The sequence below is a fragment of the Coturnix japonica genome, chromosome 1, assembly GCF_001577835.2.
Source record: "Coturnix japonica isolate 7356 chromosome 1, Coturnix japonica 2.1, whole genome shotgun sequence".
Taxonomy (NCBI): domain Eukaryota; kingdom Metazoa; phylum Chordata; class Aves; order Galliformes; family Phasianidae; genus Coturnix; species Coturnix japonica.
Window position 1 is genome coordinate 24,581,270 of NC_029516.1, and position 27,538 is coordinate 24,608,807.

A 27,538-nucleotide genomic window follows, 5' to 3' on the forward strand; every position below is an offset into this window, starting at 1 on the left:
AACATTTTGGCTATATATAGTACATATATTTATAGTTTTGGATAATAGAGAAGAAACAGTTCATTGCTAAGGAGAAACAGTGCTGGATTTTTCTATCCTGTACATTTTTTTGTTAACCAGAACATGTTATCCTAAACATTAAATGTAGCTACAAGGGGAAATGTACCTTCATGCCCATGGTGAACAGTGCAATAGAATTGTCCTCCTCTTCTTATAACCTTTTCATACTTGGGTTTAGGTTTGCAAATACTGAACTAAAAGTTTTGATGTTGCATCCTATATTTTATCTAAATTACAGAAAACAGAAGTTACTCATCCAGAAATCTCTAGCTAGATAAATTTTGTCCTGAATATTACTTTAGTGTGCAACTTATGCATTGCAATCATACATTCAGTATTTATGTATTCAGTTCCCAGCATAAGTCAGGGCTGAAGAAAGCATGTTTTTCATTTGGCATTTTATATTTACAGTACCAGACAGTTCTTTGCAATGTTCCAAAGTCTTTCTGGCATTTTACTATGCAAAAATGAAGAGCAGACATACTAGGCAGTAGATATTTTGTTAAAATATGAATACAAAAGTTAGAGCAATGTCAGCATTTTAAAATCAACAAGGACCTTTCAGCAAGATGTTAAATAGTCTAAGTAAGGGTGAATGGGCATATTTTGAGGGTGGGTTAATGTTTTTAGAGAAAGAAACATCAGATTTCGGTTCTGTTAGTTTTTTTTCTTTATTAAATATATACATATATATATATATATGTTAGCTGGTCTCCCAAATGTATGAGATAAACATTATATTGAAAGTCTTTTGTTTTTGGTAAATATATTTATTATCTACTACATTTCATTATGAAATTCAATTTTATTGCAGAATTTTTACAAGACTGAACTGAACAAAGAAGAGATGTATATTCGCTATATTCATAAGCTCTATGACCTACATCTGAAAGCACAAAACTTTACAGGTAACTAAATGCTAACTAGAAAAGGTATTTAGGCTAGACTGTGATTTGCAAACTTTCAATATGTATGTGCAGTGCAGAATATACAAACTCAGGCTGAGTTTTCTTGCTCAGTTAGTCTCCCTCAGAGTTCTGGGGCTTCTTTGAGACCTACAACTCTGCTACTTTCTCTGTTTGTTGAAACAACGACTGCTGATGCACACAAGCCATATATATCATGAGTCGTTCTTCAGCCAAGAGGAGTAAAGCTTAGATGAGGTTTATGAGAATCTGTTTGGTAGTGTGAATCTTTGCATATCACATTTGCAGTACTATTGTCCAATGTTTTTCAATGTGAATTTGGCACCAGGGCCAAATTGTCATTATCATTTAAATGGAAAAGTAAGAAGATGAGCGCATGGTTGTTATTTATACAACAAAAGGGACACTTCATCTGAGTGACTGTTATGAAGAATATTTGGAATGGATAAAATCAGTATCTCTTTAAATTAAAAAGTCTTTGGTTGCCAAAATACTCAAGTGACCTTGTAATACCTCTGTGCATTTCCCAGTGATTGCAACAGAAGCTTTGTGTGTTCAGAATCTCTGGAGATTGTTTTCATTCTTAAAAGTAGATTTCTTGGCTAATGGACACTAGTACCTACTGGGTACCGACTGGCAGTGAATTTCCTGAGATCCATAGGAAATGTCCTTAGCTTGTAATTTTTATAGTCTCCTTGCTATTCATGGGTTTAAAGTCTAAACTAGATTGCAGGGTATATTAAGGAGAGGATTTTCATTTCCTCATGTGACCTGGCAGAAGTGAATCACAAAAGAGTTTTGATTATCAAGCACTACTATCTTAGTCCCAGCTGGCTTTTTTGCCAAATTATTAATTTCCTGATCTTACATAACAGATGTTAGCAACTCTTTAAGCAATGCTGCGTTCCCTTTAGAAACTGACTGCAAGTATGTATCCAATTCACTTTCAGCAGTGATATGAGCCTATTTATTTTGTTTTGCCATCCATTCTAATATTAACGGTATGTGTGATTTCTGCATTCTTCGCCATGGCACATATCATGACTCCAAGATCTATTTTGCTGTGAGAGACTCAGAGAAGAATTGGCTCACACCCATGGTTAGAAGCAGTCTAACTTCAAGTTAGAAGAAGTTCCAATTGAAAATAGACTTAAGCAGTCCATTGTGTTGCTTATCAGTCAGTGAGAACATACAGATCGTTTGTGAACTGACTGAATTCAAGTACACGAGAGTAGAAGTCTGCTACTTCAGCTGAGTTCCTGCACGTTGTACCATTAGTTTGCTAACTGCACAGTCTCATTCCAGGGATGAAGTCAGCTTACTTAAAATATTTCTCCTCTCCTTTCTCAGTATGATTTACAGGACTGTTTCTAATGCATCTTAATTCTTTGTGAATAAAAAAGTCCTTTTTTTAGAAAACAAAAATCCTGGCTAAGAACTTGGGTGACAAGTTAGAAAGGAAGTAGTGAGCTCTCCTGACATCTGTTTATGCTCTGCTCTTTTTCTTTCTTTCAATTTTGAATGATTGTTATCAACTTAATGGATATTTTCTAAATTGTTATGTAAGCATGCTGCATGTTTTTACTACAAAACTGTAGCTTGAAACTTGGAAAACATATATTTCTAGTCAAGCAGTCTGAAAGCTGTGTGATGTGAGAAGTAAGACTGTATGCAACTTCAAGTGGTCCCTCTTCTGCATACATGTTGTAATGCAGCATTGCTTTACACCATGTTTTGCGTTTTACAACATTTGTATTCAAATCACAGTTCCCCATAAACATCTTCTGTAGCGATGGCTTTTCATCCACATATTATTAGTCTAGGTGCATAAGAGGAACACTATTAGAAAAAAAAATAAAAAATCCCTGTATAGCCTGGTTGACATCATCTGACTTAGAGGAATGTACATGGAAGAGTCAGAAGTAAGATACAGTTTTCTGGGGCAAGTTCACCTACCTCAGCATATTAACTCTGCAATAAAAGAAGTCTAGTAGGCAACTTAAGAATGCCCAAAATCACCACAAACACCTGTTTTTATTACTTCAAATGCATCCGTTTTCCTCCAAAAAGGTGTATCTCAGTAAGAGTATAAACACTACGATGTACTTTCTCTTTGTTTTGTTTGCTTGGTGTTTATATGTATTATGGTGTAATTTGTCTTGCAGAGGCTGCCTACACACTCTTGCTGTACGATGAGTTGTTGGAGTGGTCTGATCGGCCCCTGAGAGAATTTCTAAACTACCCCATGCAAACAGAGTGGCAACGTAAAGAGTATCTCCATCTGACTATCATTCAAAACTTTGATAGGGGAAAGGTAAAAATCTTTTTTTACCGAATAAATCTAGAAAGGATCGTTAATTCACTCAATGGCTTACTTTCAGTTATTTTCTAATATAGATGGGAAGTATTTGTCACGACCTGATTAAGCAGTTACTTAGCGACACAGTAGGTTTCTTCTAATTCTGTTTGTATCCTAGAACTCTCCCACACTTAAATATAAGAATAATTTCTACTTGTGTAGCAATTCTCTTTGCAAGTGTCGAAGGACTTTTTAAAAGGTGGTATAATTTCTCCCCATTTTAAAGGTTGGTGAAAATGAGCCCTACAGCAAAAAAAAACCTTATGCATTTCACTGAGTGACCAAGTGAGGAATAACATTCCAAGCATCTGGATTCTATAAGATCTGTGTTTGCATCTCCTAAATTGTCATGTGTCATTTTGAATATCAACTGCAGAATCTCTAAAAGGAGAAGTTTTTTGGGAGGTCGCAGTTCACTGTCATCTTTGAGAATGCTTATTCTGAATTATGCAAGAACAATTATCCTGCAGTTTAAAATTTTATATACCCTTTGTGTGATTATTTATCCCAAGGATGAACAGGCAATTCACTGCAATTTTGCATAGATAGTATAATGTTTGGGTAAGCCTTGGAAATGTTTTTAAATGAATGCTGATGATCTTTTTTTTTTTTTTTTCTTTCAGAAAATTCTCTGTTCAGTTTATAGTTTAAATCGTATTATGCAATAAAATATTCCAAACAACAAAAATTAAGCAGGGTATGTTAAGGGGAACAGATTTTTAAAATGTGAAAATCCTACCCGTTTGAATCAGTCCATCAAATAATTCATCAGTATTACTTAACAGTTATCTGTATGCCTAATGAACAATATGTTCAGTTATTTTCACTTCCATACTGGAAGTATGACCTGGCGTAGAAAGAACAGACTTCACTAATAAGTCACAAATTGTCAAACAGTTGTTGTGAAATTACTAAACATCTTTTACTTGCTTGCAGTGTTGGGAAAATGGCATTATTTTATGCAGGAAAATTGCTGAACAGTATGAGAGCTACTATGACTACAGAAACCTTAGCAAGATGAGGGTAACGTACCTAAGTTCTTTTCATCAATCATGGATCAAAAAGCTTTTTTCATTGGGAATATAAAATGTTACCTGGAAACCTAAGTTTGCCACTGAGCAGTCCTTCAGTTCCATTTGAAAACACTTCTTTTTTTTTTCTTTTTTTTTTAAGCTTGTACTTGTTTTCTCTAACAGATCATAAAAAGATGTGTAAGCTGAAGTGTGAGAAGAGGTCTTGCAGTGTTTGTACCTGTAAAACACTCCCTTTGTGTGCATGCTGATGCAAAAATACTGTATCTATCAATGCAGTTTTGTTGATTCCCTATTGTTCATCCATGGAATGTGCTCTATGCAGGCCTTTGTTAGGAGCAGCAGCATGACTTTGCAGTTGTAATTGGAAACAGACAGCTTGCAACAAGTAACATACAACTTTGCTAATCAATGTATTGCATAAACATATGATCTGCTTAATTCATATAGACAAAAGGAGTTATTCGTGGCACAGTCATAATGTGTGACTATAATACTCTTTATGATCTGCTTACTAAATAATATATTATTATAGACTAATATGTATATTTAGATAATAGCAGAATGCTGTAAGCAAGAACAAAAAATGACTGTCATCATATTAACAAAATAATTTGTTTATGCATGTTTAATTAATTGTACTTGATGTGTTCTGTGCTTGCATTAGTCAGTGTCTTTCTACTATATGTGTACCACATATGTTTTAACCTAAAAAGGAGCTAGGGGATTTCTTGTAGCAGTATAAAGTCAGCAGTTACTGATATCACATACACATTAAATAGATGTTTACATTAGCTGAAATGGGGTTAATATGGGGTTAATGCTTTTTTTTTTTTTTTTTTTTTCACAGCATTAAAAAAAAAGTACAAACAGGGAATTTTTTTGTGAAATCTCATAATTAGAAAAAAAGTCTGACATAAAGATGATTTTATGTTTATATTTTGAGTAAAATAAGTGTTGATATTAATGATATAATTACTACCATGAGGCTTTTCAAGAAACTCACATTAGACACTGAAATTGTTGGGAACTGGTATGATTTGAACATGACTGTTTTGAATACGGCTCCTTACTTTTACTCAGAGATGCACTGCAATTGCAGTACTCCAGAGCAGTACATCTAAACACCTTTTGTTCTGTGACAGCTTAAGGTAAAAATACATTTTCAAAGAACACTAATTGTGTTTCTTTTCAATCTCAACCAGATGATGGAAGCATCTTTGTATGATAAAATTATGGATCAACAACGTTTAGAGCCAGAATTTTTCAGAGTTGGATTTTATGGGAAGAAGTTTCCATTCTTCTTGAGAGTAAGTGAATTGAAAATGAACCAATTTAAGTAATTCTGGGACTCGTGTTGTTGTTTTTCATAATTACTTTCTCTGCCTGAAAATTTGATCACAGTATGTATAAGTTCTTCTATGAGAAGTGGGGAATTCTCTGTGGTGAATGTGATATCCTCATGTTATCAGGGGCAAGAAAAGGTTCTGTCTAACAGAAGGACAAATGATAGGCTTCTAGAATCCCACATAGGCTTAAGGTTCTAGTTTGTGTTGGAAACCATGTGCCTGAACTATTCCACAAATCGCCATCTTCTTTCTGTAGTAGCCTGTTCCCTTCGTTCTGTTCCTGCTGATGGCTGCTCAGAAGGCAGGTATCAAAAGAAGTGTCATTTTACAGTTGGATAATCAGTAATTCAACATTTCTACGATCAGTGAGTATATAGATGTTATATAGAATACAGAGAAGTTAGGCTGTAAGATTATCAAGTTGGAAAAGATAGAGACAAATGAAAGTGCTCGCTAGTGTTGTAAGCACACAATGAACAATCTCCCCAAAGAGATTATTCCTCAGTAGTAGTCAGCCCTTAAATGAGGTCTAGGAGAGGTGGAGCCAGGCTCCACCCCTTCTGACCGCACAGATGAATTGCCTTCAGCTGTGCTCCTACAGCTGACTCAGTGCTCACCTCAGGTGATCAGTCTGAGGTTCAGGCCATGATCCAGTAGTTCCCACACAAATGTTTAAGGAATCATATCCTCAGTCTCACTTTTTTTTAAAGTGAGTTGGTAATTCAGCATCCATTGTTTATGAGCATACTTAAAGCCGTCAAGATATATAAAGTTACTCCTGAACATTAATCTTAGATTCTGATGCTACCAAAGTGCCCTTGAAAATTTTATTTTTGTTATTCTGTTTCCCTCTTCCACAGTCTGAAGTGGTTTAGCTGCATTGACTGTCACCTTGGGAAGAGAACAGAATCTTATTTGTGGAGCTGCTGCAGTTATAATCCAAGCTCCCCTTCCTGTAGTAATGCCAATAACTGATGATGGAACCACCTCTGTGTGGGGGAGGCCTAAATAACCAAATTTTTCTTTGTGTCTGGGAAAGTTGCAAATTCCAGATCTTAAATATAGAATGAAAGTCTCCATTTAAATCCTTACTCAAAACCAGTCTTGTGGGCACACAGGTTTTCTTGTTGTCTGCGTATATCTTTACTGGAGAAAGCAATTTGAAACTGTTAATTACAAAGGTTATAATGCCTTATGTTCCTAAAAACTGCTTCAACTAATACAGTACAAGTACTGGAAAAAGTCAGTAAGGAGTGCGTTATTTTCAGATCTGTAAGTCTTTCATGCTTATGTATCTGCACAGTAAGAGTGATGCATTTCCCAAGTTAAACATACACAACACTACTAAACAACAGATTTATGCTTCCTGCACCAACAAGGAACACCTCAAAACTTAACTACATTTGATTTAATTTTTTTTTTTTTTTGGGGGGTGGGGGGGAGGAAGCAGTTTGTAACTTTTTAAAACAGTCTGATGTATTTGCCATGGAAGGAATAAAGAATAAAATTTCACAGTAAAGCTTTCAAATTTTAACTGCTAGTTGCATATTAGCACATTGTAGTTGGTTTCTTTTAGCAATTTCCATGGAAATCTAGGATCTCAGACTTCATTGCTTCCTATCAAGATGCTATAAGGAAACTATAGTTTCTCTCTAAATCTGCTTCAAGAACACATCGGTAATGACTATTGAGTTTTCTAACATAGATTAAAAAAAAATGAAGTTTATTTAAAAATATTTTTAGGAAAATGGTAAATATTAAAATGCAGTTTAGATTAAGAACTAGTTCCAGTGGGTGCTTCACATCCAGAAAGCTCATGTTTGATGTTTAACTTGTGTTGTATCTATGTTCATATTTCAGGAAAATAATGTTGCAACTTCATTGTGAGCATCCAGGTTGAAAAAAATAGTTTTCTTGTTCCTTATGAACTGTCAGTTAGTTTCATAGTTTTAACTGTTTGTTGAATTACATATTGTTTGAATTACATATTTTAAGCAGTCTGCTATTTCAGGTTAACTACACATTTTTTCCCTTCAGATTTTTATTATTCATTTTACCAGACTTGTGAATAAAACATCATTTATACAGTAATTTTCCTTCTTCTAGATTTCTTATTTTCCTCCCGGCCTCTTGATTCTTTTTTCCTTCTGGATGATAAAATGATGTAAGAATTGCTGTTAGAGTGTATTTAAGATTGTGTGCTTAGATCTGCCTAATGATACCCATTCATTTTTGCATATTGTGCTCTTCTTTATTTTCATATTTTTCTCAGAATAAGGAATTCGTTTGCCGAGGACATGACTATGAAAGGCTGGAGGCCTTCCAGCAGCGAATGTTGAATGAGTTCCCACATGCCATTGCTATGCAACATGCAAATCAACCAGATGAGACTATCTTTCAGGCAGAAGCACAGTGTATCCACATAATCACAAACCCAGACTATTTAATTGTCTTTTATAGTTTCAAAAATTTAGGTGCCCCTATAACCAGTTTCAAGGACTATCAGCTCCCCCTTAAATAATTGGTAGGTAAGAAATCCCTTGCAATTTGTCCCACTCACTCTGTTTTGTTCAGACTTATTTTCACATAATTGTTGGTTTCATTTAAAAATTCCTTGATTATTAAGATTCTTACTTCAACCAGAAATGCTCATGGAACTCTCATAGCTTTGATAATGTTAAGTCAGTTCAAGTTATAATAACTCAAGTTCTTACAATAAAATATAATGCTGGCATGGCATGACATCCAGTATATAAGAATATATTTAATTAAATCATTTTGTTCCATGTACTATTCCATGTAAGTAGATCTATTTCTCTCTCTCTCTCTCTCTTTTTTTTTTTTCTTCTTTATATAAGAGATTTCAACAAAATAATACAAAGAAATCCCAAACCATCAAAATTGTCTGAGGTTCCTTTCCAAAGCCATTAATATTCTAGAAGCATTTAAAGATACAAACTTTGAAAAGAATTTTTATTCTGTCATATAACAGGAGGCAATGTGCTTGCTAATTTCAGTGATGTGGAGTAGCCTTAACTCTTTACATACAGACTTGCAGATCTATGCTGTGACACCAATCCCAGAAAATCAAGAAGTCCTGCAGAGAGATGGCATTCCTGATAACATCAAGAGTTTTTACAAAGTAAATCACATCTGGCGATTCCGATATGACAGGCCATTTCACAAAGGTACCAAGGACAAGGAGAACGAGTTCAAGGTAGAGTACCATGCACTTTCCCAAACTACTAGACCTAAGGATTTATTTGAAACATCAATTACAGCTGTGTTATTGAACTGAGAGTGTTCAAAGAAATTCTCTGAAGGGAGAATTCTCAGTAGGTCAAATTTGATTCTTTTACTCTTAATTTTAGTTAAAATTCTTGTAGTAGTTATATAGAAGCTGAAAGGTCTTTTTGTATATGATGACAGGGGAGCAAAAAGTACCTGTTCATTTTTTACTTTGATGATACATTGAAGGGAGAACTGCAGAGAGCAGAGCAGCCTCCTCCAGAGAAGTTTATGAGGCAGACAGGTAAACATTGCTAAGTTGCTCTTCTGTGGTATGGATGGGATTACCAAAAATTCCCTCTACTGAGAGCAGGGAAATGACAGTTTTGACTAAAATACATCATGATGTTCCAATCCTGTGACATAAAAACTGAAAACTACTTCTGAACTTACAGCTTGTCTCAGAGAAGAGCAAAAGTAACTTCCCTAACATGTACATTATAAAAATATCAGACTGGAAATTCATCTTACATTTTTTTCTGGTGAAATTTGAATTTTGATCAACTAGAAATGCTTACATCCTGACCTAGACACATTCTGGTATTCTGACCCATAACAATGTCCTTACATAGTTGGAGAGAAGGGTAAAAAATTAGCTAAAGTAAATCCGTTGTCCTCTAAAGATTAGAGCTTTAGTTTAATTGTATAGCTTGTATGTATTTTGTGTAAGATCTGTACTATGTGTTGAGTTAACCATTTACTTGACTGTCATTTTATAAGACTCTTGCCTAAGTACATAATATTATTACATTGGACTATCTCATCAACTGTGCATTTTAGAATCCCAAAATAGGATTTCACAGAGGAGAGCTCTGAGTTGTTCTGCTCTGAACTCACTCTTCTCAGTTACTATCTAAGAAAGGAAGTATCAAAATGCTAATTTAGTCATGAGTGACTTTTGGAGATGTGAGGACGACATATAATACAGAATAATATCATGCGTATAAGAGTAGAGAAGCAGCAGAAATTACCGTTTAGTCAGGAATCATAGAAAGTACTGAGAAATGTTAAAGTCATAGGCTTCTGGGATGGACTTATTAATAGATTATTGGATATTAATACTTGTTTTCATTTATGGTGTCAAGTGGATGTATTTACAAAGATAACTGTGAATAATCAAGAAAATTCTAGAGGAAAATTAGGAAAATAAATTTATGTTGTATATTGTAGAGCCTATGGGTGGAGAGAACTACACTGATCTTGGTGCAGAGTTTACCTGGAATCTCTCGTTGGTTTGAAGTGGAAAAACGTGAAGTAGTGAGTATGAGACTGACTGCAACACGTATTGTGTTGCTTACTCCTGCATCCATAGCTTACTGGAAAACAACTTAAGATTAATTGCCCAGATGTAATTTATTTGTGCAAGTTTTGAAGCTGACTACAACAAAATTATTCACAAAGTATTTTGAGTTGTCCATTTTCTCTTATCTTATAAAGTATTACAAAGAAACCAGATTTATGGTTCATTCACAGAGGCGAGGAAAAAAGAAGCTGAGAAAAATAATGGGCAGTCTGAACCCAGTAAAAGGCAATAGTCGTTGTGAACAAATTACTTCTTTCAGCATAAAATTTAATACTTAGAATATCTGTAGTTTAACGTGACTTTAAGCATTCCTGAAATGTAAGTATTCTCCATTCTCTGTACTATAATATATGCCATGTGGGTATATCTCTGTTTCTACCTAGAGCTCTGTTGAAGTTATCTGTTCTCAGCATGGGCACGGAAGAATGCCTACGCAGATCTTGTAGGAATAGTGTCTAATATAGTAGTCTTTTACTGACACATTGTAATTTCTTCTCGTTCCTTGTTTTATTTCTTAGAAAATCCTTAAATACTTTCCAAATGTATTTTAAGGAATGCTTGTAGAATAAAATCTCTAAAAATTCGGTCAGTTGATAAGCCAGAGAACATAACAGCTATAATTTTTTCCCTTCCTATTGAAGCTAATCTTAACAATAATCCTGTGTTCAGTTTTGGGCTCCTCACTGCAAGAAAGACGTTGCGGCCCTGGAACGCGTTCAGAGGAGGGCTACAAAGCTGGTGAGGGGTCTGGAGCACAGGCCTTACAAGGAGCAGCTGAGGGAGCTAGGGTTGTTCAGCCTGGAGAAGAGGAGGCTCAGGGGAGACCTCATAGCTCTCTATAACTTCCTGAAGGGGGGTTGTAGTGAGCTGAGGTTTGGCCTCTTCTCTCGTGTAATCAGTGACAGAACTAGAGAGAATGGTTTTAAGCTGCGTCAGGGGAGATTCAGGCTGGACATCAGGAAGTATTACTTTTCGGAAAGAGTAGTCAGGCATTGGAATGCACTGCCCAGGGAGGTGGTGGAGTCACCGACCATGGGAGTGTTCAAGAAACGTTTGGATGTTGTGTTGAGGAATATTATTTAGCCTGGAAGTATTGGTAATGGTTGGACTAGATGATCTTCTAGGTCTTTTCCAACCTTGATAATTCTGTGATTCTGTGATTCTGTAAAACTTAACTGTTTTTCAGAAAAATCAAAAAGTAGTTTAGTAAAAAATGAAAAAAAAAACCAACACAAAAACAAACCTGTGAGCATCACAAAATTTTGTTAGTTGACTTCCACAAAGATATTACTGTGTTAATATGACCCCAAACTAATGATGATCTGGAAACTGGAGTATAGAAGAGCCACCTCAGTTACTGTGTTACCATTATAAACACCGTTTCCTACAGCTAGCTCTCAATTTTTTTTTCTGGGCATGTACTGGACCATGACTCAGATTTGTGCTTTAATGTTTTGGTAAATTATGCCAACTTACAGATGGGCCCTCTTCCCATCTCTGCTTTCTGCTTTTCCTGCAGTTCATGCCAACAGTGAGTAAAGCTTCCTCACACTTTGGAAGACAGGCACATCCTGTTCAGTGATTGCCCTTGACTGTAACTTGATTGTCATCTACGCTTACATTCCAGCTTCTCCATATCATCTCTCTGTTGACTGTATTATAAGTTGGATATGGGAACTAGCTCACCCATACTTAAGCTTTTCTCCGTGTCCATAAGTGTAATGAAGCACTCTCTGACCTCCCCTTTAATTAGGTAGAGTTACCAAGGACAATTCACAAAAACTCCTAAATCCCAAGTTTCACCACATGCTGAAGTATGTGTTTTCTAGCAGGTGCTGAGCAGTCTCCCATGGTCAGATAATTAACCTTCTAGAGAGGGTTATTTGCTTTGTCCCTTGATTATGTGATGTCTCTGTTCAGATAGTTTACAGCTGAAAAACAAATTTTTCTGTCCCATTACACTACAACATAGAATAGTGTTATTTTCAGGTTTAGAATTCAACAAAAAAAAAAATTACCTTTAATATCGTTCATCTTTTAACTGATTTTCCTCACTTACAGGTGGAAATGAGTCCCCTTGAGAATGCCATTGAAGTCTTGGAAAATAAGAACCAGCAACTGAGAACACTGATCAGTCAGTGTCAAACTCGACAGATGCAAAACATTAACCCTCTCACAATGTGTCTAAATGGGGTCATTGATGCAGCAGTTAATGGTGGTGTAACTAGATACCAAGAGGTGAGCAATATATCTTGTGTTTATTAAAAATCTGTTACAAGACTGTTTGTTTCTAATTATTTCTCTAGACTGATAAATTCCATATGAATTGAGGATAGAAACTATTTTAAATTATACATTTAATTACAGTTATTTTGCAGTTTAGATGTGAGCTGATGTTAAATATATATAACTGTACGGGAACAACTGTTCTGCTGCATATAATCTCATAAACACACTCCTGTGATGAGAACATTCACATTAACCTTTTATTCTTTAGTGGTTAGTGCTTTTCTTTACTATGACCTTTCTTTAGAAGTAGTCAGTTCTAACTATATTGCTGTAATATGTACAGCCCATCCCAAGTAAGGAGATACTTCTGTCTGTAAGATGATGTTCTGATTTAAGAGAAATTGTTCATAACAACAAATATATTTATCTGATGGAGTCATTTTTATATATCCTTATTCTTCTGCTTCTCTGTATTCTAAAGGAGAACTGTTTTCTGGAAAAATCTAGTGAACTGTAACTATGATACATGTAAAATACCCAAACTTCTATCTCAGTGCTAGATTTGTCCCCAGAAGCTGTGCCTGATTATCATAATCTCTGAATCATCTTAAGAAAACCTTAAATGTTTGGGATATTTTCACAAAGCAGTGTGAGATTTCGAAACAGCAATAAAAAGAAAGGAGGGCTATTTTTCTCAGCCTAGTTTGATCTCCCAGTTTTCCACAGTAGTCTTTTGAAATATTTGAATTAGCTACTTGTGTTTTTTCCATGGAAAATTTCAAGTTGAATAACCACCTGCTTGTCTTAAAGGCTGTAAAATATGTTGTTCATTAAACAGAGGCAAATTTGATACAGTTGCATTTAAGTTAAACTACAAGAGATTTGATTCTGGTATACTGTCAGAAACTGTCATTAATGCGGCAGCATTTTTGAAAGCTGTGGGGTAAGGTAAAGCCATACGATGTTTGGTGTCTCCCAGCTGCCTTTAAAGAAAAAAGGACAACAAAGCTTATTTAGCAAAACAAAGCACCACAAATGGAGTTGCTGGAGCAATATAGACACGTCAGAGCTATGTCTGGTTGGAATTTGCAGTATAGATGAGTTTCATCTGAACTGGCCAAGTGTCTCTGTGTAGTTCTCCACTAAATACTACTTCGTCAGCATATGGAAAGTTCTAGCTCATTCCATTCTTTTTACTGTTCTTAGCTGCAATTCTTGGTCTCCTAGATAGGCTTCATCTGTAGCTTTTTATTCCTTTTTGTTCTGTACCCACCTCCCCTCTCTTTGGCTGTATATCTATGATAGGACATTACAACATGTATATTTCACCAAGCATGTGGTCTTGAGGTAAGTATGACCATGACTTTATAGATGCTTTATTTCCTTTTTGGCAACTTTCCCAGATTTAAAAAGATCCAGCAAATAATCCTTTTTTGGTCCACGGCTGCCTTCTTGATTCTGCTTTTTTTTCTTCCCCATCTTTTCTCCTGATAGGATAAAAAGGTGTCGTCTGTAACTATGCAGTAATTTGGCTGATATTACTTCCTTTGAGCTACCCTTTCATTCACTGGTTTTAGTACAGAAGTACATCCCAGGAAAACCTAGAGAAGTGATAGCTCTTATGCAGTGTCTTTTTGTATGCTGTATGCTAAAAAGCATGAAGTGTGTTTTGTGCCCGTTAACTAACATCTCCCACGTTGCACTTTATGTTATAACATATTTTTCATTTAATTCCTTTGCATGTGCTAGGAACTGAGTAGAAGCACTTTCATTTTTAATTATTGGAAACCACAGGTTCCACGAATTACTGGATTTAGTTGAGTTCTGATTATTTTTTTCCTCTCAAAGTACTGGGGATTTTGCTGAAAGTTAAATTCTTACATCTCTGACTCATACTACAGTTCTTGCAGTTCTGTATAAATCTCTGCCCAAAACTACTGGGACACCACCTGCTCAGTATTGGAAACACATCAAGATTTTTAGATGAGGGGGAAAAAAGCAGCTGTCAGAAGTCTGGGATTTGAGAATTTAGCAAGCAATATCAGAGGGCTCGTTTTTGCAGTTTAAACCTATGAGACTTCATATTGGCTTATCTGCAGTGAGAGAGCCATGTAAAATAGATATTCATAAGCATTTTCTAGACAGGTCTCATGAGTTGCCACAGCATGAAATTTGGAACTGTCAGAGGAAGGGGTATATTAATCTCCAGCTCCACTGTTGCCTATATTTACAAATCATTATGCACAGCAAAAATTTTAATAGCTGAAGTTGGTTGGAGGGCCTTGTAAGGGCTGTGTGAGTGAATCACTAAGACAAATGGGAAACACAAGACAAAGCAGCCACTGTTATCCTGTCAGCTCTGTGGAGAGAAGATTACGCATGTGAATGGTGATCTTTTGTGACAAATGCACTTCTGAGGAGGTCTGTAAATCTATCCAATGAGCTGCTGGGTATTTTCTTTATAGAATAATGCTAAGCAGAGTTGTAAATCCAGTGCAGTCCCCTTGTGGGATAGGATAGGTACCATGCTAAGTACAATACAAGTATGAACAAAAAGGTGAGTGGTATGTCCAGGCCATGGCTGGTAGACAAAAATGACTTCAGGATATTATGACTGGTATAATTAAAGCTCTGGAAGTGGGATGGAAAGTCATGTAAGCTCATGAACACACCCATGTATTGTTTGTCAGATGCTCCTGAAGTGAAGAAGTGTGGCTTTCTGAAATCAATGTCATTATGAGTTCTTTCAAATACTAATTATGAGTGTATAAGATACTGTGAGAAATGCTCTTGCAATACTGGCACAGTTTTGATACATATGGTAGCTTACAATTCTGTGCTCTTTTTGCATAAGATGTAAATGTAATACAAATGTATTTAAGCGATAGCAAACCTCCTAGTATGAAAAGGCTTCTGGCCTAACTCTGCAGTTATTTGAAACTCCTAGTTCACAGTTGGTGGGAGAGAGGTATTTAGTTCAGGTGACCTTTGTTTCACCTGTGATTTGCCAGTTTCCAGATTCAAATCAGGATCTGTACAGGATATTGAGCAACTGATTGAATTCCACTTCAAGAATGGCTCCATTTTATGTATCCATGCTCTCCACCAATGCAGAAAGGAATAATTACTTGTTGAGCATTGCAAAAAGAGTTTTTGTATCAAAAATACCACAAAGAAACTGTTGGTAAAAAAAAACCACAAAAAACAAACAATCAAAACCAAAAACCAAAAAACAACAAACAAAATTTGTTACTACTTGCTTTATTACTTTGTGATTTTTGTTGTTGTTGTTTTCCCTTAGGCATTCTTTATCAAAGAATATGTTTTGAACCATCCAGAAGATGGAGAGAAGATTACACGCTTGAGGGAGCTGATGCTTGAGCAGGTAAAGTGGGGAAAAATCCTGGCTTGGTCACCCGCCAGGTCACCAAAATAAAGTACAAAATTTCAGAGGTTACAGAATCACAGAACTGTAGGGGTTGGAAGGGACCTCCGGAGATCATGGAGTCCAACCCCCCTGCCAAAGTAAGCTTGCTACATTAGGTTGCACAGGTTACCAACTGCTTTGTGGTCTTCAGTATTTTCTGAATTAGCTTGCAGATAGACAGCAGCTTTCCAGGTCCTGTGATTCTGTGATTCTGTGATTCATGTTAATATATTCTCCCTAATTCTTTCTGTCCCTCTTAAGCACTTCAAACTATTATAAATTAAGAGCTGAACAAGAGGCACATTTTTTACAGTGCTGCTCATGTGCAAATATATGCTACAGAATAAACAGTATTCTCAGCAAATGGTTTGAATTAAACAAGCATTTGTACATTGCATTTTACCACTAGGACAGAACAAACATCATTTTTACTGTTGTGTTTAGTATATGAGGATACACACGCACACAGTGGAAGATATCTAATAACAATAATAACAATTGCCTGTCTGGTTAGGTACTAAAATAAACACCAGGTGATATAATCACAGAATTGAGTTTTTATGCATTAAATAATTATTCTGTTATTTCTTCATTTTCCTATCTCTTGTAGCCCTGATATCATGAATATTCTTGTATAATTTGCTACCAAAATGTTTAGATTAAAAATAAATGAACTGTGTATGAGTTGATAGAATTCACAGGTTCTAGAATTGGATTATGTTATAAAACAGTTGCTCTGCTTTTTAATTATTATTTATTTTAATCTTTGTTTATGTTTGTTTCAGCAAAGCAAGGTGATTATAAAATTATCTCCAGATATTCATTTGTTTATGCAATAAGCCAAATGATTAAACGTAAAGTAGTCTCTTTTAAAGAGAAGATGAATAAACCAAATATATGCAAGTTAGAAACGGAAGGAAAAGATCTAGGACTTTTCACTGGGAGAGATGAAAGGAGAATGTTTCCATGTTCCATAGCCCTCATAGCCCTCACCTCAAAATGTCAGGGTGCAGAGACCTAACCATTGGAATTCAGTCTAAGCATGCAGAATACTGGCAGACTATCCAAGAGGGTAATTGTGCATAAGAAGGCTGGAAATGCTGAAACAAATTATTTTGACCAATTTACCCTACAATTTCAACTATTTTAATTGACTTTTACCTATCTGTACTCTATGCAGAATGTTGAAATTTCGAACTTTCTTGCCAGATTGGGTTAAAAATTTCAGAGTTTTGGAATTTGGCAAGATGGAAATTCCTTGGTTTTTTTTCTGTCAGTGTTGTGATATCTTTTGGTCAGTTCAGCTGAAGGCACAAATATTCTGAGTACGAACAAGAGCAGGCTCACTATTCTCATTTTAATTTAGGTAATATATATTAATGTTACATTGTGGTGTTTTTCAAGTGATGGGTTAATATCACTAACTCTTTTAATTTGTAATTCAGAGGTTAGCAATTCATATAATAGTAGAACAACCCAACTTCCTGCTGTGGGCAGGGTTGCCCAGGTAAAATGAGAAGAAGCCTAAATCCTCTTGTGTGTCACTGATTTTGGTCTTAGACTTTTAGATCTGCTTTGATTACAAGTCTCTCAGGGGTGCAAACAAATTATATGAATATGCATTCTAGTGTTTGTTGTTTTTGTTTGTTTGGATTCATAAGATATTTTTGGGGTTGTTCAAAAGATAGAAGTGTACAGAAAAGATATCTAAAATGTATTTTTTTTTCTTCTTTTTCCTTCTGACTCTCCTACAGGCCCAAATTCTGGAGTTTGGCTTAGCTGTGCATGAGAAGTTTGTGCCCCAGGACATGAGACCTTTACACAAAAAGCTGGTGGATCAGTTCTTTGTGATGAAGTCTAGTTTGGGAATACAGGTATACGAACAGGTGCACAGATGAACCAGAAGACAATCTAGCTGCAGTAACGGTGGTTAATTTTCCTAAGCAACAAACAGTGACATCTTTTGGTTGTTTGTCTGCATTGCATCTTACAGAATTTCAGTAAGAGCGTAGGGAAAGTTAACAAACTTTCCATGCAGTGAAGTGAAAAATCTTAGAATCCTTAGAATTGGAAGGAGCCATTAAAGGTCATTTAGTCCAACTTCCCTGTACTGAAAAGAGGGGCCTACAGCTAGATAATCATATTTTACTACAGGGAAAATATCTTCAGCAAGAAATTAAAATACATATATATATATTTTTCCTAATGATGAGGCTAATCTAAAATCATAGAATGGTTTGTATTGGAAGGGACCTTCAAAACTACCCAGTTCCAAACCCTTTGACTGAAGAATGTCTTCCTAACATCTAACTTAAATCTCCCTTGTCCTGTTACTATTAGACCATGTAAAAAGTTGGCCTTCTTTGTGCTTTTAAGCTCCCTCTAAGTACTGGAAGGCCATAATGAGGTCTCCCTGGAGTCTTTCCTCTAGGCTGAACAAGCCCAGTTCCCTCAGCCTTTCTTCTGGAGAGGTGCTCCAGCCCTCTGATCATCTTTGTGGCCTCTGCCTTTCTTGTGCTGAAGGCCCCAGACCTGAATGCATTATTCCAGCTGGGACTTCATGAGGGCAGAGCAGAAGGGGACAGTAACCTCGTTTGCTCTGCTGGCCACTGTTAGCCCTTTGAGCTGCAGGAGCACACTGCTGGCTCATGTACAGCTTTTCACCCACCAGGCTCCTCAAGTCCTTCTTACCAAGATAAAATGCAGATATATCTTCTCAATTAAACATTCATTTCAATTAATCTTGTTTTACCAACTTGCAGGAATATTCTGCCTGTGTACAAGCTAGCCCTATCCATTTTCCAAATGGAAGTCCTCGTGTGTGTCGAAACTCAGTACCCATTTCTATGAGTCCAGATGGTGCTCGGGTAATACCACGACGCAGGCAAGTTAAATTACTGGAAATTGATAGATTTTGTTACTGATGGAAGATGATCTTTAGAATATTTATATTGTGTGTGTGCTTTCTCTAAGTTCAGTCTGAAGTATCTTCAGGTACGAATATCTGCTTCTGTCTCTCTTTTCCCTTTTCTTCCTCTTTAGAAAAGTTAGAATAAATTGTGGAGATTAATGGCATGCATTGTTTTTCACATGAAAGATTATAAATGGCAACTAGAGTAAAACATTTTGTGTTTCACTATTTTTAAAATAGTCCTCTGAGTTACCCAGCTGTCAATCGATATTCATCCTCATCACTGTCATCCCAAGCTTCTGCTGAAGTCAGCAATATCACTGGGCAGTCAGAAAGCTCTGATGAAGTTTTTAACATGCAGGTACAAATTACTGTCATTATTCAAACTACTTTTCTTTTTCTTGCGAAGCTATTTACTAAGTTAATACTTCTTTTAGTTCATTCAGAAATCTAAAAGTTACTGCTGATACATTTTAAAAACAAATATCAAAATGGGCTGTTAGCCTCCCTGATATACAAAGACCAATTTTTATGTAACAGTTTCTTCCAAACTTTGAGTAAGAATTTTTTACAAATTCAGTGTACTGTGCAAAATTATCTGACTTTACCTAGACTATTCAGTAATCACAGTGATGTAATTATGTTAATATATCAATTGCATTTCTATTTGATACTGTACTAAATCTTTTTGTGTAGTTACATTAATGTTCTTTACACTGTTTTGCTGAAAAAATCACTAACAAATGATGAGTTCTTTCTTTTACAATAAGAAAAAAGTTTGGGTGAAATATATTAAAAATGTTTCTTTCCAAACTACTAAGTATGATGTGGTAACTGAGCAATCTTTACCATACACAGCCTAGTCCGTCTACCTCAAGCTTGAGCTCTACTCATTCTGCTTCACCTAATGTGACCAGTTCTGCTCCATCCAGTGCAAGAGGTCAGTGCTTCTGGGGTAAAATTAATTAAATGGTTCTTGATCTGTTTCATGGCTAAATCCTTAAATAAGTTTTTGCATGATATCACCAGACATCAAATTTAGCCCTTTTTCTTTTTTTTTTTTTTTAAGATTGAGCATTATCAGCAGCTGAGGATTTTTTTTTGTCATAAATAGTTGTATAGAATTGAGAAGACTGAATTTCAGTGTGTGAATCACCTGACACGTTTATGTTCTAGCCTCTCCTCTGTTATCTGACAAACATAAGCATTCCCGAGAAAACTCTTGCCTGTCCCCCAGAGAGCGACCCTGCAGTGCCATCTACCCTACTTCTTTGGAAGCCGCACAGGTAGGAAGATAACATCTTAACCCTAGTTAAGAAGATGATAAAGGCACTTGTTGAACTTTGAGCAGTTTCACTGTCTGCTCAGTGCTGTTAATTTTCAGCTTTTTTGTTTCTATAATCAGAAAACTTCTTAACACACACACACACAAAAGAGATGTGAAGAGAATATACTATATTTGGTTACATTTCTGCTTCCTTTCTAAGGTTGAGATCTAGTTTCGATATTTACTCATTAGAGAAAGACCGGCATATCCTGTTTGTCTGAAACAGCAGTGTTTGCTCAGTCTAGGGAAGAAGAAAAGCTAGAAACTTCCCTCTGTTTGTTCTGAAATAGATAATCCTAGCCACTGTGAGATCGTAACCCACTCCATGTGGCAATTCCTGTTTTCAGTGGAGTTTTGGAAAAGAATGTTGTTTTGTTACTCCAGAAGAAATAATGAGTTGAGTTCTTATCTTAAAATTACTTGTGCATAGGTCTGTATAAAATTTTAATCTTTTGAGTTATCTGAAGTGCAAGATGGGCTTGGTAAGCCAGGCAGTTTTGAATCCTGATTTCATCTTTTCTTCTGAATGGACCTGCTTTCCTAAACTGTTTTCCTTTTATATAGATGCTGTTTCAATCCACAGTATCACACTATGCACGTCTTGCTGAAGCTGAGAAAGAAGAAAACATACGTATCCTGTGAAAGGCCCTCTTTTCAGCAGTAGCTCTCATTCCCACCAGAAGTTTTGAGTCTGATAGAATTTTAGAATAGGATTTCTAGTTTCTCTGTAGTTATTGTATTCTTGTCTCTTTCTTCTTCAGTTATTGAATTGGCTCTTGATTTAACTTTTTCCTCTTTTCTGTTGAAGTCCTTTTGCTGTTTTCTGAGGGCTTAAGAATTATTATTAAAGCTGAGCCAGACTGAACAACAGGTGTCAGTAATTGCTTGCTGGTATATCAACTGGGCACTTTGTCACTAGTTGTGGAGCCAAACCAACATACAGGAAAGATCAGGAAGTGTTCTTTAAATAACACAGTTTTTACAGCTTGACACAAAGAAAAAATATCCCATTTTTGCTCCCAGACTGCAAACTCTTGCTTTGCCAAGTGGAATGCGGCTTCTGTTCCCCACTCTACCCGAGATTCAATAAGGGAGGCTGAGGAGCATGTATGCCCAGCCTCCACGCTCTCAGAGACTCGCCTGGCAGCAAAATCTCCCAATTTGTCTCTACCCTCAGTGTCCCAAGAGAGGGTAAGTAGAAAATTATCTTGCTTGTACAATGAAGCATGTTTCAAAGATGAGAAGATCTGACAGTTTTACCCTTATAACCATGAATGAGGATGTATCTTTCTGGGAAAAGGTGTGATTTCTTTCTTTGATGCTCTGTTTTCTGAGCAGTAAAAATGAACTGTGATGAGAAGGCAAGTTCTGATTCTCTGCCTCATGGGGAAGATGGAAAAAAGAAATCCTCAGGACAATTGTAAAGAAATATGTCTTTAGAAATACCTGGAACTCTTATTCAAATTCAGATGATCAAGTTTTAAGTCACGCGCTCTGTTTTTATTCTAACACAAGTTAACTTTCACAATCTTGGTTAGAGCTTCACACTACAGTCATGAGAAAAAGATCACCTACTTATGAATGTCTTTGGCTTATTGAATGCAAGGTTCACAGCAGATTTAAACCTGGAAGAATGAGATGCACAGGCAAATTCACATTTTTCAAGTCCAAATCCAGCTCTCTCTTAAGGAAGTTTGATGGATTGCATAGAACTATACCACAGCAGTACTTCATCTGATCCCTTCATTGAAATTGCTGCTCAAGGTCATCTATGTACGGCTGTGTTTGTTCATCATCTGTTTGTGACTGCTTTTTGATCTCTGGCTGAGCAGTTCTATGGTGTGTTTCTAGCTCCTCAAATGCACCGAGGGTGAATGTCTCTTGTTGTTGACTGGTTCTTTAGTTTTTGTGCTTTCCTTCTTCTTAGTGAGCTTTTTGGCTTTCATGTTTTTGATTCTTTTGAGTTTCATTAAATATCCTGTGATTGTTCTTGTTCTTCTGTACAGTTTTCTATTCCATTGTTTCAATATGTCCTCATTTCTCTGTAAATCATGAAGCTTTTTGCCTCTTTTAGCTTCTCCAGTTTCAGTTGCTATTTCAGCTTCTGCTCTTGACCTTCACAACATAAGAGATTTCAGCAACCTCACTACACTTGCCCACCAAGTTCTAATATACCACAGACTCTCTATGCAGGGAACATTTGATCCAGATCAGGCAGGAATAAATGATGACATTTTCTATCAGTAAATGTGTAGATACGCCACTTCACTTTAATGATAGCTCTAGGAAAACAGATAATGCCTGATCCAGTATGATTAGTACAGCACAGACAGCAAACCCAGTCTACTCAAAATCTACTGACTCATTCTCTTCTGAGATGTTTTAAATCAGATAGGATTGGCTAAGTATCTGTCCTTCATTCTGTAACATGGAGCTGCAATGTGTTACATCCATGATGATTGCTCTGCAGCAGGGTTTGCCATTGTGTGGAACCATAGCATAATGTCTCGATGACTTGGCACAGAGCCTCTGTGAACACTGGGAGGAGATAAGAGAATAGAGATCGACAGATCTGGATTTCACATACTGCCTCATTTTCTCTTTCAAATAATAATAATAATAATGTAATGTTTACTCTGTTCTTGTTTCCTTTGGAATATACATCTGTATTACTTGTGGGATTGCCTATACGTTGTTTGTTCCTGTTGTCAAGATAAAACAGTGACCCACTGATTGTTTGAATGTTGCCAAAATTAATTACTGGAATTATAAACTTACTTCATAAATCTACTGTGATTGTGTTTTAAATTAATCCAAGAAGAATGTAAAATAGACTGATCAGGTCTTTTCCTGAAGAGAAGCAAGAGTGATACTGGTAGAAAAAGGTTAGGGTTGGAAATAACACATAACACTTTTCAAAGATAACAGCAAATCAGTTCCTCCATGTGTTTAGTATTTAGTCAGGTTAACTCAGTCAGATACCTGACTGAGGAATGAACCTAATTTTATCATTCAGGGAAAGAAAACTGTCAGAATTCAGTATGTTATAATCCTCCCACTGATTTCAGTGTGTACAGTTTTCAGACAAGAATACACCTTTTTTGTGTACATGTTCTTATTCAAGTATTTATGTTCTTAGGTGATGTTTATCACACTACCTCCAAGTAGTCCCTTTGCGGTAGAGATAATAGAAAAATATATTTGTTCTTTCAAAGGTTACTCACATACGACTGCAGTTATGAATAAACCATTCTGTTCTTGATTTGCAGAGAATGTTGTTTAATCATATTGGAGATGGTGCTTTGCCACGAAGTGATTCTAATCTGCCTGGCCCTGACAAAGGTGAGTGGAAATTTTGCACTGTACTAACCTTGTTAATCAATGAAAATATAATGCATGTTGTCTTCAGCACATAACATTATCTCTGAGTTTCAAAATATTACATGAGCCGCTCTGAAAGTAGTGCCTCTATTTAATTTCCTGGAAACTACAACACATACAAAAAGCACAGTAACACTGTTTGATAGAGCAGATTATCAGCTACAAAATGCTGTTTTTCAATGCAGTCACCACCCTTAGCCAATTCATGTGGGTGAGCTGACAGAGACACTCTTCATTCTGTGGTGTAACAGCTGTGCATAGCTGTCTGGAACGTGGCTCGTCTTTCATGTTGCTGTCACCACAGCTGCAACACACCATCCACTGCCTCACTGTGCAGACACCCACTATTAGGTCTCCATAACTGATCAGCATCGGTGAATGTCAGCAATGTCATGTCCTGTCTATAGGATATGACATGCAGAGATCCATACGCAATCGTCAGTTTTAATGAGAATCTATTTACTACAGTTATCCCTGGGTTTTGGCACATGATTATCACAGAATTACTGGCACTGTAACAGTTAAATCTGTCCTACTTGCACAGCTAAATGATATGACTTGAAAAGATGGCACACGGAAAATCTGTCTTAATCTGTGGAGCTAAACTATACAACCTTAAGAAACCAAATTCAGTCTCACAACTACTGAACAACTTTATGACTTAATGACTTTACAAGAGCTATGACTTCTAAGAAAGCAAAATAAATCTTGCAGTTATTTAACAACGTTATGAGATAAAAAGAACAGAAAGAGAAAATGGAGGAAGATGGACAAACAGCAAAGGAGACAGAGGGATGGACAGAGAAAAGAGGTCACTCACAAGAGAAACTGAGAGAAACAGAACAAGAGGCAGAGAGACAGACATAAAAAAGATCACTGGTCTATGTTGAGGAGTTCCAGTGTCAGTCTACTAGTGCCAGAGAAGGGATGGGGAGATGAACGCACATGTCAAGAGGTCATAGTCTTGAACCATAAACAGAAATGATGAAGAAGATGTGGGACCCCTCTCAGTCATCCTTTTATGTCTGCTAGGTTTGTGAGTGCACCATCCCAAGGTGACAGACAAGTGAATTCTCAATAACAAGTCTGTCAGATATAAGTTTGTAGGAAAAAAATGATTGCAGGAAAGGCAGTAGTTGTGAGCAAGGTAAGACTATCCTGTTTACATAGGATCACGTACCTCACAAATAATGGCCTCCAACTGGTTGTCACGATTATGGCCTTGCATTGCAAGTGTTTGAGGTACACCAAAATACCTCAGAAAGGCAGAAAGTGCTTTTTTTTTGGTCCTTTAGAAATGGTGCCATTTTTTCTGCATGGAGGAATTCATTGGCACCCCTTTTGCTTCATACGCACTTCCATGGCAGACACCACTCTGTCAGACTGTTCCTCTGCTGCCATCTGTCTCACGGCAAGAAAATGTAACGGGATGTTGGTGAGAAGGTTCAGCCATACCAACAATATTGGCCTCTGATGTCATGTGCCAATATAATAACATCGGAGGCACTTCTTTCAGAGCAGCTCTCACAAATAAAACATGCTAATATTCTTAAGTTTCAAAACACTGCCAAAAAAGGGGAAAAGACTATGTGTTGTGCTCTGAAGGGTTCAAAGGTTCACAGAAAGGGATGGTGTAGTAGAACGTTGTAGCAGGCTGATAAGGCAGAGAAGGACAGATTTCTCTAACTGCGATGTTAGAGAGAAGTGTGGGCAGCTGAAGCCTAGAGAAGATGAACTTCTGGAGGTTGGAGCAAAAGAAAGCTAAAGAAATGGGCAGTGTTCTGTAGCTGTCTGCCTGCAAATCCCCTTGACAAATGTGTTGCTGTGATTTGGTTACCCTTTGGCCCAGTGTGAGTAAATAAGAAACCTATGAATGTTAATAAACAAAGTATTTTCTTTTATAATCTTTCACATGGGGAAATTCAGTATTGTTGGCAAAGTGTTTTCCAGGATTTTGTTATCCACCCTGCCCCCTATCCATTATATACTCCATAATTTCATTAAGTGCTACCCTTTGTTGCACCGTGATTTAAGGTTACAATAAAATAGATGTATTAAAAACATTTCAAAACCATAACAAGAACTGGCTAGGGATCAGATTTTGTACAATAAGAGCTGATTTGTATAAGTATTTGTACATCCTTTGGTGTAAAATTTTTCACAGAACAAAAACCATAACATAATATAGTGTGAAAATGTCAAAGCTTTACTAATGGCCTATGCAGCCAAATACACTGTAGAGTTGTTAAGATAAATACTATCTCCCAGAGACTTAAGCACTCCAAAAAAATAACTGCTTGTGTAACTTGAAAGGAAAAAAATGGCTTCTCAATAGATTCAGGAATTTGAAGTACCCAGGCCTGTTGCCAAGCCGTTTTTAGATGAAGGTAAAACCACACATCCAGGTGACAGCTTACAATAAAAAGCAAACAATGAATTGCACACTCTGACAATACAAAGGCAAAATGTTCCTCTAGAAAAAAGACTGTTTATTCTTTGAGCTGTTCTCAGGGTCAATTAACGTGCAATTATACTGTAGCAATGTTGTTATAACTATAAAACAAATGTTATTTGTACTGTACTTTTGTGTTAAGTCTTGTACAGATTAGCACGGTGCCATTCCAGTCCTTCTGAAATACTTTAGTGTTGCTACAATAGCAATAACTGATAACATCACATAGTGTTCCCGTGTCTAGTCCATTCTGTATATAAAATGAGTTAATGGAAACAGAATATGAATAATCCATCCTCCTCTGCCTAGAAACGTCTAAACAGGGGTCTGGTACAAAGATAAACTAGTAGTATTAATGGGCTTCAAGCTTATGTCCCTCTGTAGCTGGATTTGCAGTGCAGCAGTGCATTATCTCAGCTGCTGTTGTTATCAATGCTCCAAACTGCTGTAAAGCCTCAAACTGACCTGAGGGCCAAATACATAGGCTAGGCAAACCAGGAGACTGACAGGCATCATTTAGGAGCCATTTAAATCCTGATGTAAGAGTGAGAACTGTTTAGACATGCTGTTAGTTTTCATTCTTTAAATTTGTAGCCAAACAGAGAAAGGCAAGTCAGAGAGCCTGAATGTGACAGCTAGAAGTGGTGATGCCTGTGTCAGCTTTTGCATTCTCTTCCAGCTGTAAACGCCACTCCCAGCAGCTGGAGCCTGGACAGTGGGAAAGAAGCCAGAAACACACCAGACAGTGGGAAACTTATATCTCCTCCTGTACCACCGAGACCTGCACAGACGGGTGAGTTAATGAACATTTTCATCTAAACTCCTATAAAAAAGTGATTTACTTGAGGGCTTAGATTCTTTCCACTGACTAACATTTAACTTTCTGGGCAGGCTAGTTTATTGTTTGATTACCGACAAGAAAGGATGTAGAACTGCATATATTTTCCTCTCATTAAGCTTATTTGTAGCATTCTGTTTTCAGTACTCTGCCTCTTCACTTAACAACTGAGGAATTGGAGACACTTTATTCTGATACTGGGGCGGATTATTAAATTTAATCTTTTGATCTTACAATAATTAGAGGTTAGCAATTGGAAATGAACGTTAATGAAAAAGAATCTTACTTGCCAGAAAATGCTCAGCAGCCATGGAAGTATGTGAGTTCCGTTACTATAACTAATTTGCCCTTCAAAAGACTAATTTCCCCGTAAAGAACAGACAGACTAAGTGGTATTTATAAATATAATTGTTCTCAAGGGAGTGGAAACTTTCAGAAGTTTCAGCCTTATGCCTCAAACTACATTCTGTATTGTGTTTTCTCTTATTTGACATTAAAATATGTCATATATTTCTTAGGAAAAAGAGGAGGGAAAAGGGGGAGCAGAAGATCCTCATTTTCTTTGAATCCTGTTATTGTTTGATAGGGTATAAACGCATTTACATGATATAAAATTGTCATGGAAGATGGTTGCAGAAATTTCTTACACTTGCTTTG

At 36.5% G+C, this 27,538-nt stretch overlaps 1 protein-coding gene across 5 annotated transcripts in view; it reads left to right on the forward strand.

The window, feature by feature from the left end:
- DOCK4 (dedicator of cytokinesis 4) overlaps positions 1 to 27,538 on the forward strand; it is a 234,356-nt gene that overhangs the window by 200,530 nt on the left and 6,288 nt on the right. For 3 of the 5 annotated variants that reach the window (XM_015854089.2, XM_015854079.1, XM_015854097.1), the window contains 17 exons: positions 875 to 968; positions 3,152 to 3,300; positions 4,282 to 4,368; positions 5,582 to 5,686; positions 7,998 to 8,139; positions 8,776 to 8,942; positions 10,184 to 10,270; positions 12,378 to 12,554; positions 15,847 to 15,930; positions 17,727 to 17,846; positions 18,735 to 18,856; positions 19,124 to 19,244; positions 19,742 to 19,823; positions 20,060 to 20,169; positions 21,234 to 21,401; positions 23,480 to 23,552; positions 26,723 to 26,836. In XM_015854089.2, coding sequence (XP_015709575.1) covers positions 875 to 968; positions 3,152 to 3,300; positions 4,282 to 4,368; positions 5,582 to 5,686; positions 7,998 to 8,139; positions 8,776 to 8,942; positions 10,184 to 10,270; positions 12,378 to 12,554; positions 15,847 to 15,930; positions 17,727 to 17,846; positions 18,735 to 18,856; positions 19,124 to 19,244; positions 19,742 to 19,823; positions 20,060 to 20,169; positions 21,234 to 21,401; positions 23,480 to 23,552; positions 26,723 to 26,836 — 2,002 coding nt within the window. The remainder of the gene's footprint in view (positions 1 to 874; positions 969 to 3,151; positions 3,301 to 4,281; positions 4,369 to 5,581; positions 5,687 to 7,997; positions 8,140 to 8,775; positions 8,943 to 10,183; positions 10,271 to 12,377; positions 12,555 to 15,846; positions 15,931 to 17,726; positions 17,847 to 18,734; positions 18,857 to 19,123; positions 19,245 to 19,741; positions 19,824 to 20,059; positions 20,170 to 21,233; positions 21,402 to 23,479; positions 23,553 to 26,722; positions 26,837 to 27,538) is intronic. The other 2 variants (XM_015854108.1, XM_015854118.2) reach the window with 1 other exon arrangement.